Source organism: Theropithecus gelada, chromosome 10, assembly GCF_003255815.1.
Source record: "Theropithecus gelada isolate Dixy chromosome 10, Tgel_1.0, whole genome shotgun sequence".
Taxonomy (NCBI): domain Eukaryota; kingdom Metazoa; phylum Chordata; class Mammalia; order Primates; family Cercopithecidae; genus Theropithecus; species Theropithecus gelada.
In genome coordinates, this window is record NC_037678.1 from 65255307 (window position 1) to 65269442 (window position 14136).

Consider the following 14136-nt stretch of genomic DNA (forward strand, 5'->3'; position numbering starts at 1 on the left):
GTGTGACCTTGGGCAAGTACCCTGCCCTCTCTGGGTCTTAGTTTCCTCATATGTAAAAAGGAGACAATATTCACAGAATCTCCCTTGCAGGCAAAGTGTGTAAACAGTGAGCGTCAAGCTGGGCTCAGAGTAAACAGAGATAATGACCGTGATGATCATCTGAGCCTCAGTTTGCCCACCTGTGAAATGGAGGTATCAATCCCCATCTTCCCATGTCAGGGGCTTGGGAGGCTCAAACCTGCCTCTGGTGGCTACGGTCGTCAGTCACAGCGGCATCAAGCCATCAGGGTGAGGAGTTCTACTGCATCCAGCACCTTCCCTGGGGCCTGGTCCTCATAAGGCGGGCAGCAAGCAGGGAAGGAAGGGAATCGCGCATTCCTGCCCAACCCCTTGCCTTCCCACCCGTGGCTAGAAGAGGGGCCAAGAGTCCCAGAGCTGTGATTTTTCACAACTGCTGGTCACCAGCTGTGTGGCCCTTAAGCAACCGACCTCACCTCTCTGAGCCCCAGGATCCTCTTTTGGGGCCCTAATCCTTGGGTTCCAGCCAGGGTGGCATGTGGCTCAGGGGCACGGCAGCTTTGGAACCCAGGACATGTGCCAGCGTGGGCACTGACGTTCGCTCCCTTGGGCTGTTGGGACTGGTTGGGAGGGCTCTGGGGATGGCCGCTGAGCTGGTGCACCACGGCTGAGGCTGGCCGGGCGGGCAGTGAGCAGGAGGCCAAGTTTCCAAGCCCCAAGGCCTGGGGCACATGGTCTGTGGGGTGAGGGAGGAGCGAGGCAGGGGTGAAGCCAGCAAAGGTCTCTGGAGGAGAGCATGAAGGCAGGGCCCCAAGGCTCTGGACTCCCGAGGTGCCCCCTGCCGCCATGAGCAGGGCAAGGAGGCAGAGGCCAGTTGAGACGCTGTTGCCCAGAAGCGCCTGCCAGAAAGCTCCTGGAATTTGGGTGGGAGGAAGGGGCAGTTCAGGGAGCAACCGAGAATCAGACCCAGAGGAGTCCTGACTCCTGAGACTCGGATGTCAGGTCAGGGAGCTTGAGGCAGTCAGACCTCAGCCCCAGAGGGCTTCCTCATGCCCAGGGCCACACGGTACCCAGAACACCAGGACCCAGGGCCACGTGGCACCAAGATCCATGGCGGGGGGTCTCTGGGTCTGCTACTGTGAGGACTCCCACTTAGCCAGACCCCATCCACAGACAGGTTCCTCCTCTCTCTCTACTGCCCTGACAGCCAGCTCAGTCCCCACACGTGCCTGGGCCCCATACTAGATTCAGAAAGTCCCTCACTCTTACAGGGTGGGGGAGGCACTACACAGTAATAGGCCCTGAGCACTGATGGCGGAAGGATGTGCATGCAGGCGGGACCCGGGTGAGGTGGGAGACTCGAACACCTTAAATTCAGGTGGCCCATCTCCTACCAAGCCCCGCCCCCAAATCCCTTTCCCTCTCCTCTTCTACTAATACCAGCCCCCACCTACACCCCACTCCTTCACTTCTTTTTTTTTTTTTTTTTTTGAGACAGTCTTGCTCTGTCACTCAGGCTGGAGTGCAGTAGCATGATCAGGGCTCACTGCAGCCTTGAACTCCTGGCTCAAGCGATCCTCCCACCTCAGGCTCCTGAATAGCTGGGACCACCAGCACGCACCACCACACCTAGCTAATTTAATTTTATATTTTGTAGAGGCCAGATCTCCCTATGTTGCCCAGGCTGGTCTCAAACTTCTCGGTTCAAGCGATCCTCCTGCCTCAGCCTCCCAAAGTGCTGGGATTACATTTGTGAGCCACCGCGCTCAGCCACCATCTCTGACGTCTAAGTGAAGGAACATTGGAGCACTGTGATATGAGGAGGGGCTCCCAATCCACCCACCCCCATCTCCCAGTCTACCCAGGGTCTTCCCTGAATGAGATTCCATCACTTCCAGGCCTCCTGGCAGCCCCAGCCTCCTGGCCAAACCTCCCCCAGCGCACCCCCCTGGAAGGCAAGAAGAGTGGAGGGAAAGGGCTGGAAAAAGGCAAGCATGGGGCTGCCCTCTGACTCCAGGTGAAAAAGGCAGAACCAAAGTTATCCAAGCCCTTCCTGCCTCCACACCTCTGCCCCAGCTGTCACCCAGTCTGAGACGCTTGGTAGAGACTCCACCAGGACTTCAAAGCCATCCCGCTGGCGCCCCTCCCCTGCACAGGCCCCTCCTGCCTGTGGCCTCTGCTGCACCTCCACTGAGCCTTTCTGAAAGGACCATGGGTTGGAGGGCCAGCCTAGTCTTCCAGCTCTGCCACTACTAGCCATGTGACCTTGGGCAAGTCATTTCACCTCTCTGGGCCTCAGTTTCCTCATCTGTAAAATGGTGCAAGTAAGACTTCCCATTTCTCAAGGCTATGGTGATGCATAAATAAAATAACGCGACTTCAAGCACTCAGCAGGCTCACATAGAGAGCACAAGAAATGGTGACTTTGTCACTGCTGTTCATTCATCCTGTTCACCATCACCTGCTGGGCACCCGCCACTGTGCTGAGTTACAGGTGCTATGGGGACCCAGAAGTGAGGTGCACCAGAGAGCTGCCCTCCAGGAGCTCCCAGTTTAGGGGGGAAGCAGACACAAGCAGCTGGTGACAATAAGAAAACTGTAGCTTCGCACCAGGACTCTGCCATGCAAGGGGGGAGGGGGAGCTGGGAGAGCCCCTCCCCTTCACGCACCCCCCCTCCCCCGCCGCCAAGAGCAGCTTGAGGAGGGCGGAAAGTTGCTGCTTCAGTTCCAGTCCTGGCTTTGCTACTTGGCAGCTGTGTGACCTTGGACAAGGACCTTCACATCGCTGAGCCTCAGTTCCTCATCTGCAAAATGGAGACAGCCCCTCCCTGATCACTTCAACCCTGGCTAGACTGCAGAGAGGAGTCAATACGAGGACACGGGTGGAGACGACTGGCATGGCAACTGGCACCTCTGTTCCCTTTTGCCCCCTGAGAAGGCAGTCCTGCACTGATCTTGAGCCATGAACAGGAGTTCTCCAGGCAGACACCGGAGAAAGGGCATTTCAGGCAAAGGGAAGAGCATGCGCAAGGCAAGTAAGTGGGGTATGAGCAAGCCAGACACGCTCGGGGCAGTGGAAACTCCCAACTTCCTTAGCCAGGCCTTCGAGGACACCCAGGGATCGATTCTCCTCCGCCCTCTAGAACCTCCCTGCCTCTCACACCCGCGAAGGCGTCAGCCCCCTCCAGCCCGGCCCCCTCCCGCAAGCTGCCCTTCCACCACTGCCACCTGCCAGAGAACTTCACTGGCTTTCCTTCGAGGCCTTTGACCCTCCCAATCCCTGTGGTCATCACCAGAGACAGGCCCACAGCAGGGGCTCCAGGAGCTGACTCTGGGCTCGTCCACTGCCTGACTCTTGGCCTGGACTGGGGCCATGGGCTGTCTCCCTGGCCACATGCTGGCTCCAGGAGGGCGTGGCCAAGGCCTTCTCCACCCAGGCCATCCCAGTCACAGCACTGGGTCCTGCATGCAGCGGACACTTGGGTGGGCTGACGGGGCAGAATGGGAGGGTGAGTGAGTAGGAAGGTGGATGGGGAGGAGGTGTGCAGGAGAGTGCAACGGAGGGGACCCTGATCACAGCCTGGGGTTAAGGTCCAGGACCTAATCAATTGGTGGGGGGGAGAGGAGAAGCTGGGAGGTGAGGAGCAGCCAAGAGAGCCAGAGATCACAGGCAGGGAGTGGAAGCACATGCAGACAGCAGCCCCCACCCCCCGCAAAGCACCCTGCCCAGCCCGCCGCCCACAGAGCATGTACACACCTGACATCCACCTTCCTCCTAAGGGCCAGCAAGAGAGAAGCAGAGAGAGGGAGAAGCTGAGAGAGGGCTGGAGGGAGCAAGCGAGAGCCAGGGATTGGGAGGAGTTCCCCACGGCTGGGGGAGCGACAGCAGGTGCTGCCCAGGGCGAGAGTGCAGCAGGCGCCCGGCTCCGCACTGCCCTGGGCTCCGCACTGCGCTGCCCTGATGCCAGATCCTGCATGAGCCCCTGCCCGCTTTGAAGTCCCACCACCCAGCCCTGAGGGGCAGTAGGGAAGGGGGCACTCACGTGTTGTTGACAATCTGGAGCCGCTCGCCTTTCTTGAAGGACAGGTCTGTCTCCGTCCTAGACTCATAGTCATAGAGGGCCACAAAGGTGGTCACTCCACCTGCAGAGAGGGGTGGGGTGTGTCAGAATGGTGGAGCCACACCCAGGGAAGGCGTGGGCAGGAGGGCCCTGTGCCCAGGAGGAGTGGGGATTTGTCTCCCACACACCACAAGCGCCCAGCCCAAAGACACGGTCAGGTTCAGTGAAGATGGGCCTGTGCATGTGTCCACTGCATCCGTGTGTCTGCGCATCCCTGCAAGGGCATGTGGGAGCGGGAGCATCCCTTCCTCTCCGTGTCCGCCCCCGGGGCTTTGGGCAGTGCTGGGTCCCGGCTTATCTGTTTGGTGCCTGTCTTGCTCTAGGACCAGAAGTCCCCAATAACAAGCATCTTTGTTTTGTTTCCAGAGCCAGGCACATAGTAGGTGCTCAAGAAAGAGCTGTAGGCTGAACAAAGCGGTGAATGAAGAACACTGCCCCAGGGAGACTTGCTCTCTCTCCGTAAAGTGTGTCACTCTGGGCGCTCCTGGTGTCCAGGAAGATTTGGCTCCAAGTAACTGTCCCCTCAAAAAGGCCCCCGTACCCCCTTCCACCATTTTAAGCTACAGCCTCCACCTCCACACATCCCCCAGCCCTCCCTCCCTGCCTGTTTTGTGTCTTGGCCGCAGCGCCACTTCTAACACCCTCCACAAGCTGCCCTGTGCTTCCTTCCCCCAGGTGGGTTCCGTCTGCACCGCTGGGGCCTGGGCAGCAGAGGAGCCCCAGCCTGTAGTAGGAGCTCCATATATACTTCTTGAACAAATGAATAGTGTGTCTGTGGGTCTGTTTCTCTCTCTTGGGCGTGCGTCTGCGTCTGAGGGGTCCAGGCCTGTCCGTGTGTCTCTGAGTGTTCGCATGTTCTGGATGCACCCGTGTGCATCTGTCGTCTGGGCGGCCACGATGGTGACTTCCAGCTGAGCATGTGTCTGTGTCTTGCGTGTGTCTTTGAATGCGCGTCTGACGGCATGCGCGTGTCTTCATCTACAAGTGTGACGTCACCTGTGCATGTATGTGAGTTTGTATCTGGATACATCTGCGTTGGGGATGTGTCCGCGGGTGTCTGTGACCCTGTCTCCACTCTGCACGTGTGCGTGTCTCGGGCAGGGGTGTAGCCGTGTGTGTGGCCCAGCGTGTGCGTGTGGGGAGAGTGCACGGGTCTGAGTGAAGTCTGCGTGGAGGCTCTCCAAGCGGCCCTCTCCGGGGCTGCGGTGACCGCAGAGCGCCAGCAGAGGGCGCAGGGGCGCATCCTGGCGCGGGCCCAGCCGGGGCCGCCCGGTGCCCAGTTCCCCGGGCGACCCCTCCGCCGCACGTGGGCCACGGGTCCCGACTCATTTCTGGGCGGACCGGGGCAACGAAAAAGGCCTGGGCGCCAGGCAGCAGCTTCAGGCCCGGTCCCCGCGCCGCCCCTCTCTCTGGGCCTCAGCGTCCCACTAGGTTCCCTTCACCAGACCCCGCGTCCTCTGCGCCTGCTCCACCCCAAAGGCGGCGGCGGCGGCGCGGAGCGCTTCACAGTGGGTACTGCCCTCCCGCACACCCAAGTCACCCAGGGGCGCTTCTCCTGGCTAGAGTAAGGGCCTGCGCAGAGGAGGCGACCCCGGGCACACAGCCCCGCCGCCTCCCCGCCGTGGCCCCAGGAGGGCGAGGACCCAGCGCCGCCCGCGCACTGACCGGCCAGCGGGCCCGCCCTCTGCGGGGAGGTGACGGTGTCCGAGGAGTTGAAGCCTCCGAACAGCTTGGGCTCGGCGGCCGCGGGGGCGAAGGCCGCGCTGGGGCCGCGGTGGCCGTCGGCTGAGGCTGGCTTGCTGGGGGTCTGGGAGGCGGGGAAAGCGCCCCCGCCAGCGCCATGCGCGTTCTCGGCGGGCTCCAGGCTGCGGCGCCGCTGGCTGGCATCCTTGGGCTTGCTCTTGTTGCTGCCCATGGTCCTGGCTGGAAAGAGAGGAGACACTGGAACAGGCAGGGTTGCCGGGGCCCCTTGGCCGGCCTCCCTCCCACCCATCCCACAGATGGGGAAAACGAGGCCCAAAGAGAGGCACCAGGGCCCGGCATGGTGGCTCACGCCTGTAATTCCAGCACTTTGGGAGGTCGAGGCGGGCGGATCACTTGAGGTCAGGAGTTCGAGACCAGCCTGGCCAACATGCAGAAACCCCGTCTCTACTAAAAAAAGAATTCAAAAATTAGCCGGGCATGGTAGCACGCGCCTGTAGTCCCAGCTACTCCGGAGAACCGCTGAACAGGGGAGGCAGAGGCTGCAGTGAGCCCAGATCCTGCCACTGCACTCCAGGCTGGGCGTCAGAGGAAGCCTCCGTCTCAAAAAAAATAAAAAGAAAAAAAGAAAAAACGGGGGGGACGGGGGCACCAGCCTCTTTGGGAGAGTTAGCCTCTCAAAACCTCAATGGCTTCATCTGTAAAATGAGCGTAAGGATGGCATCCATCCACAAAAGGCCTCCTCGGTCCAGGGCCAGGAACGGAATAAATGCCTCATAATCAGAAGCCCCGACCTTACCCACCCACCTCCCCCTGAGTCACTGTTTCCCTCCCTCCTGGCAGGGACAGTATCTGAGCCACGCCTATGTCCCGGGCACCTAGCACATGGAGGGGGCTCACTGAGGGTTTGTTGAATGAATATGTGGCTGACAGGAATTGCCTAATGCTGGGGAAAGGTGCTAAAAGTGGCAGTCAAGGCCGTACAGCGGGAGGTTTGAAGCAGAGATGACTGGCAGCTCACTCCAGCCACAGGGCCTTCGTGCATACCATTCCCACTGCCCAGATGCTCTTGCCTGGCCACTTCATCGGGGTAACTGGTGCTTCCTTCCGTTCTCAACTCAAAAGTCCCCTCCTCGGGAAGTGTCCCCCAAACCCTTTCACTGGGTCCCCCTGACTTCTGTCTCTCTTTGATAACATGTGGTCCTGTTTTGTTTTTGTTGTTTGAATTCATGTGGTTATGTGACTACTGTCATGGGCTTTTGTTCATCTTGTTCACTGCTGTGCTACCAGTGCCTAGCATGGGGTGTGGCACACAGTAGGTGCTCAGTAAACAGCTGAACGAATGAATTACTATTTAAGAGCTAAGGGACTTTAGAGCCAGAAACCTGGGAGCTCCAGAGAGAGGGAAACACAGAAAAAACCAAGTTGAATACTCCCCCTGACACCCACAGTCCTGCCACCACCCTCTGCCTCCCACTTCCCCATCCGCAGGCCCTGGACCCTGGCTGGTCCCAGCTCCCACTCAGACTGGCCTGGGTCTCCCCACCCATCTTGAACCCTGATAGGGCCATCATCTCACCTGGTAGAAGGCAGGGGCTATCCCAGAGGACCTGGGAGGCAGCCTGGAGTCTTGGCACAAACACCAGGTGTGAAGTCAGGGGTCTCGAACTAGAAGCCCTCCTCCACCTCTCCCCGCTGTGTGTCCCTAGGCAAGTGACTTCCCCTCTCTGGGCCTCAGTGTCCTCATCTGCAAAGCAGGGATAAAGCAGACATCTCAGCACTGTTTTAAGGATGTCGTTAGAAAGAGAAATCCCAATGGCATCCACTCTCCAATCACTGTCCATCAGACTGTGGCTCTGGCCCAGTGCTGAGTCTCCTAGACCTAAAGTACCCTTCAACCCTCCCAAAGCTCTTTCAATCCTCTCAAAGCAAGAGTGAGGCAGGGTATGGCATGGCGCTGAGCGTGGCTCTGGAGCTAGGCTCTCCACGTCCAGATCCTGGCTCTAACCCTAAATAACTATGTGACCTTAGGCATGTGACTTCACTTCTCTCTATGCCCTGTTTCCCCATCTGTAACGATGGGGTCATTGTGGTAAGTGCATGAGGCACTGTAGAGTGCTAGGGGCATAGCAGGTCACCCTGCACCTCAGCTGTTATTGATATTGTGTGATCCTGGACACACCAGGGAGGTGGGTTCCAATTATTCTCTAGGGAGGCAGAAGGCCTGGGAATTAGTCCAGAATTTCCTCTGAGAACCCATGAGTGGGGAAAACACCCACTGGCTGGGTCCTCAGGCAAGACTGTTTGCCCTGAGCACCCAGTCCAGCTATGAGATGCCCCCTGCCTGTGTGAACTTCAGCCTGTCCCCTGTGTCCACGGGGCCTCCAGCTACCCAGCTGCACAATGGGGATATGGCTTGCATGCTCCCTGGGGACCACCCAGCTCTGAGAATGTGGGGTTGGGGAGACCCTGGGGAGACCTGCTCAACAGCCCAAGGGATTACCACAGTCTCCTGAGGGACACGTCAATGAACCTGGGGATAGGGAAAGTCAGTTTCTATGGCAACCCATTCCATTGAGGTCACGGTGCCCATCAGCACTCACCCAGCTGGTGTCCCGCAGGACCTGCTGACCTGGTTACCTGCAGCCTGAGGCTTTTTGGGGGCCCAACCAGCCCACCCCCTAGCCACTTGCTTCCTGGTGCAGCATTTATAGTACCTACTAGCAGGCCCTGTGCTCCTCACTATAGGGGGACATAGAGACGAATTAGCCAGGTCCTGCCTCAGGACCCCAAAGCAGGGGACTTGTTTATGTGACTTTGAGAGGAAGTAAAAACTTTTTTAAAAAATTTTATGTAGGAAGAACTATTTAAGAGCCTCAATTTTCTTCAGAATAAAATAAATGTTGAGGAGTGAGCTCCCTGTCACTGGAGGTAATCAAAGACAGGAGAATGGGTACTTGCCTGCTGTGCCATGAAGGGAGACAGAGAGCCAGGGCTAGACCTTGAGGGCCCTTCCAGTATCAAGGATACATATCCCCTCTTGGAAGAGGACAAGAAGAAAAGACACAGCCCCTGACCCCTGCACTCTTACATGAACACGAAGACCACTCCCCACTGGGGCACTCAGAAAAAGCATAACAAGGACCTTTAAGACGAAGCTAAGGGGACCTGAGCCACCAAGTACAATGTTTGTTGCTTTGTGGGACAGTTTTTTTGGTCTTGGTGCTTGGTCCTGGTGTTTGTGGAGAGGCAGACGGTCGAGGTTAAGAGCTGGAGTGCTGGACGGACTCCCTGGTTTGAATCCTGGCCTGCCGCCCTTCGCCTCAGTTTTCCTCTCTATCGATCGGGGATAACACCCATGTCAGGGCTGCTGGGAGAATCCGTGAGGGAAGTACACGGAACACGCTCAGGATGGCGCAGAACGTTGCCAGGCCTCCGTAAATGGTAACTTTTATCATTCAGAGTGGACTCTTTGGGAACTACCGGAAGATTTAAAAAAAGAAGAAAAAGAAAAGAAAATGCCCCGGAATTCTGCCCCTACAAGACAACCACCTGGGTGTGGTGGTGCATTTCCTTTCAGCTTCACAGCAACGCAAGACTCAACAAGCTGGGGTCCACCCAGTAACCTCCACTGTGCACCTGCGACTGGCAGGGCCAGGCAGGATCCATCTCCAGGCCCCCAGAGACCGGGATGGGCCTGACACCCACTAGGTGCTCTGGAAATATTTGCAGAATAGACAAAAGACTAAATGAGCATGGATGTATAATTTGCATCCTGTTTTGTTCCTGCAATGCCGCACTGAAAAGACTAAATATCATTCCGTGGTATTCAAACACTCCCAGAGCTCAGACCTTGAATTGGACCTTGCTCTAAGTACTTTGCAAACATTGACTCATCGGCTCCGCATGATAATCTAGGAGGTAAATACTAATCACGTCTTTATCTTACTGTTGAGGACATTAAGACACAGAGAGGTTGAAGAACTTGCCTGAGGTCGCACAGCATGGGTGAGTGAAAAGGGGCCAGGGAACTACACTGGGCAGGTGGGAATCAGGGGCTGCTCACCGGGTCTGGTGGGGAAACTCACGGGCCACACCTCCTACCTCCGGGGACTCTCTCTCACAAAGCAGCCAGATGGCCTTGGCAGAGGCGTGAGAGGATAAAGCAGCCCGCCCCAGTCCAAGAGAAAGCCTGAGAAAGCTCCAAGCAGAACGTGCTTGAGCAAGAATGGCCCACTGAGGGTCATGCGGGTAGCATTGTGGCCCCCACTTTCCAGATGAGGAAACTGAGGTCTGAGATACCCAGAGCAGATTCTACACTGCCGCCTCCCTCTTTTCACTTAGTCTGTTAGTGTGTTCGGAGCATCTTCTCAGGCCACTTTGAGCTCTCTCATTCTTTTTTTTTTTTTTTTTTTTGAGATGGAGTCTCACTCTGTTGCCGAGGCTGGGGTGCAATGGTGTGATCTCGGCTTGCTGCAACATTCGCCTCCCGGGTTCAAGCAATTCTACTGCCTCAGCCTCCTGAGTAGCTGGGATTACAGGTGCCCGCCACCACTCACAGCTAATTCTGGTATTTTTAGTAGAGACTGGGTTTCACCATGTTGGTCAGGCCGGTCTCAAACTCCTGACCTTGTGATCCACCCGCCTCGGCCTCCCAAAGTTCTGGGATTACAGGCGTGAGCCACCGCGCCTGGCCATGCCTCGCTAATTTTTTTTGTATTTTTAGTAGAGATGGGGTTTTACCATGTTGGCCGGGCTGGTCTCGAAAGCTGCACAGCTATTCACTCGATGACTCAGTGAGGGTGGGAGTTAGTCTCGGGGGGCTGCTTCCATGCTGTGGGACCTCAGGAGAGACCACCCTCTTCCCTGACGCAGAGCTCTGTCCTTGGGCTTCCTGATTCTGCGGCCCAACCGACAAGTCACCATGAGTTGCTCCTTGGAGAGAGGCCAACCTCCCCTCATCTCTTCCGCCACTTGCAGCCTCCAAGGTAGAGATAGACCCTTGCGGGGGTCAAGGGGAAGCAGTGGGGGCCCTGTACTGGGGCTGCCTGAGGTTCTCAGGGAAAGGTGGCCCCTTTCCTTTGGGAAGTCACTCCTCACCACGGGCTCTGAACTCCTCAGCAGACAGGGCCCGCTCTATGCCTCTCTCCCTCAAGAGGTGGCGGGTTGCTGCCATACGAACTTTTCCCTCAGTGTTCCCGGTGCCTTGAGCTCAGCAGGTCCCCAAGTGGCCTAGCACCTCCCGCTAAGCCTGCATCCCCCCCACCCCCATCCCCATCACTGACTCAGCGACACCACTGCACGTCCCATCCCAGTCATTCCCCAGGTGTTCGCAGAGCACCTGCCACGTGCCAAGCCCTGTGCGGGGCTCTGCCTGTGGGGAGCCCTGGGGCAGCTCCTGAATCTTCCTCAAGCGCATCCCTCCCCGCCACGCTGTCTATCTCCAGTCCTTCAGGCCAGGGCCCTGTGGTCCTGGGCCTGGACACAGCAGTGTGGGTCCCTCCAGCCCACCCTCCCCCCCGCAGCCAGAGGTGGCTCTGTAAACCTCACAGACAGCCGGGCCTCCCCCGCCTAAAACTCTCCACGGAAAGCCACTAACAACCTACGTGTTCCTCAGAGAGGGGCTGGTTAAATAAAGGGGCTGCAGTCACCAAGTGGACAGCAGTGCAGCCATTATAAAGAATGAGAGCTGAGAGTGGCCCGAGAAGAAGCCCCAACACACTGTTTCAGTGAAAAGAAGGCGGTGGCAGTGTAGAATCTCCTCTTGGCATTTCAGGGCCTCAGTTTCCTCCTCTGGAAAAGGGTTGTCAGCAATCAAACATGATAATGCAGGCAATGAGCTTAGTGTGGTGTCTGGCCTGTAGCAAACATGAGCTGCTATTATCTCTGTAAAGAAGATTGCGCCTGGGCAACATAGTGAGACCCTATGTCTATAGAAAATTAAAAATTAGCCTGTAGTCCCAGCTACTTGGGAGGCTGAGGTGGGGGGATCACTTGAGCCCTGGAGTTTGAGGCTGCAGTGAGCTATCATCACGCCACTACACTCCAGCCTGGGTGAGAGAACGAGACCCTGTCTCAAAAAGAAAAAAAAAAGAAGAAGAAGAAGAAGAAAGAAAGGAAATTGCACACATACATGCACTCTGCCTGGGCGACAGAGTGAGACCATGTCTCGAAAAAAAAAAAAAAAAAAGAGTAGAATTGGATTGTTTGTAACACAAAGGAATGATAGATGCTTGAGGTGACGGATACCCTACTTCCCCTGATGTGATTATTACATAGTGTATGCCTGTATCAATATATCTCCTGTACCCCATAAATATGTACACCTACTATGTACCCATACAAATTAAAAATTTAAAAAAACTTTTAAAAAAGAAAGCTCTGGAAGGATTCCAAATTCATCACAATGTTTCATCTCAAAAGTGTGGGATGGGGAGAGGAAAATCCCTTTTCACTTTACACCCTGTATCAGTTGACATTTAGAAATGACTTTGTCATGATTTTCTAAAATGAGAATTTTTTTAAATATTCAAGAGCTTCCCATCATAACCCTGTGGATGAGGCCTAAAGCCATCACCTGGGTCCACACGGCCCTGCAGCTGGTGTTGCTGCCGTCTCCCACAGCGTGTCCCATCCTCCCACGGCATGTCCCATCCTCCCACGGCGTGTCCCATCCTCCCACGGCATGTCCCATCCTCCCACGGCGTGTCCCATCCTCCCACGGCATTTCCCGTCCTCCCACGGCGTGTCCAGTCCTCCCACGGCGTGTCCCGTCCTCCCACGGCGTTTCCCGTCCTCCCACGGCATGTCCCATCCTCCCACGGCGTGTCCCATCCTCCCACGGCATTTCCCGTCCTCCCACGGCGTGTCCAGTCCTCCCACGGCGTGTCCCGTCCTCCCACGGCATTTCCCGTCCTCCCACGGCGTGTCCCATCCTCCCACGGCGTGTCCCAGCCTCCCACGGCGTGTCCCAGCCTCCCACGGCATTTCCCGTCCTCCCAGGGCGTGTCCCGTCCTCCCAGGGCGTGTCCCAGCCTCCCACGGCGTGTCCCATCATCCCACGGCGTGTCTCATCCTCCCACGGCGTGTCCCAGCCTCCCAGAGCGTGTCCCATCCTCCCATGGCATGTCCCAGCCTCCCAGAGCATGTCCCAGCCTCCCACAGTGATTTGCCCAACCACAGGGCACCACACACTCTCTCTCACCTCCTGGCTCACAGATGCTCGGAACACACTGCTGTTCAGCCACTACACACCAGCCCCTTCCTTCCTGACACTGAAGAACATCATCTCCACCTCTTCTAAGGGTGGAGAGCAGGCCAGGAGCTTAGGAGCTGAGAGAGAGGACTCCAGTCAAACCTGGGTTCGAGTCCTGGCTGCACTTCTTAGTAGCTACATTTTCTTGCGCAAGTCACTTTACCTGTGAGTTTCCTGCCCTTTAAAATGGGGTTAGAAACCTAACAACTGAAAAGTACGAGAGAGAGTTCATGTGGCAGGAAAAGAATAAGTGCACGATAAACAGCACACGATGTTGTTTACTGTTGTTATGATCATTCCAGGGAATAAGAGGAGTCAGTGGCAGGTCCTTGAACACCAAGCACAAGGCTGGGCACTTTAGCACTTTACACACGGCTGGTTCTTAATTGTCCCAACAGCACAACGAAGCAGGGACTGTAACTGCACCCATTTTACAGATGGTTCAGAGAAACTAAAACCTTGTCCAAGGCCACACAGCAAGTCAGTGCAGCAGAGCTGGGATGCTCACGGTTCAGGAGAGAGGTGTCAGAACCTACCTCTGGTGCCCCGCCCACCGTGCCAATGACCCCACAGCCCAAAGCAACACGGGGGTCAGACGGCAACCTATGACCTCATCGCCCACATCTTAGACCCTCCAGGGAAGCAGAAGCATCACAGAGCAGTCAAAAACTACAGGTGGAGCCGGGCGCAATGGCTCATGCCTGTAATCCCAGCACTTTGGGAGGCCAAGGCGGGTGGATCACCTGAGGTCAGGAGTTTGAGACCAGCCTGGCCAACATGGTGAAACCCCGTCTCTACTAAACATACAAAATGAGCTGGGCATGGTGGTGCACGCCTGTAATCCCAGCTACTTGATAGGCTGAGGTAGGAGAATCACTTGAACCAGGGAGGTGGAGGTTGCAGTGAGCAGACATTGTGCCATTGCACTCCAGCCTGGGCAACAAGAGCAAAACTCCATCTCAAAAAAAAAAAAAAAAAAAAAATTCAGGTGGCCTGGGACCAGAATGCCAGGTTCAGATGCCAGCTTGCAACTTCCTAGCC

The 14136-nt window shown here is 56.7% G+C and overlaps 1 protein-coding gene across 5 annotated transcripts in view; it reads right to left on the reverse strand.

Moving 5' to 3' along the window:
* The window catches only part of SRC (SRC proto-oncogene, non-receptor tyrosine kinase), a 61379-nt gene that overhangs the window by 16030 nt on the left and 31213 nt on the right, over positions 1 to 14136 (reverse strand). For 2 of the 5 annotated variants that reach the window (XM_025400246.1, XM_025400245.1), the window contains exons 3-5: positions 7420 to 7587; positions 5805 to 6058; positions 4062 to 4161 (exon numbers count right to left, since the gene is read on the reverse strand). In XM_025400246.1, the coding sequence (XP_025256031.1) occupies positions 4062 to 4161; positions 5805 to 6054 (350 nt within the window). In that variant the 5' untranslated portion in view covers positions 6055 to 6058; positions 7420 to 7587. Of the gene's footprint in view, positions 1 to 4061; positions 4162 to 5804; positions 6063 to 6496; positions 6526 to 7419; positions 7588 to 14136 lie in introns of those variants that run through there. The other 3 variants (XM_025400248.1, XM_025400243.1, XM_025400247.1) reach the window with 3 other exon arrangements.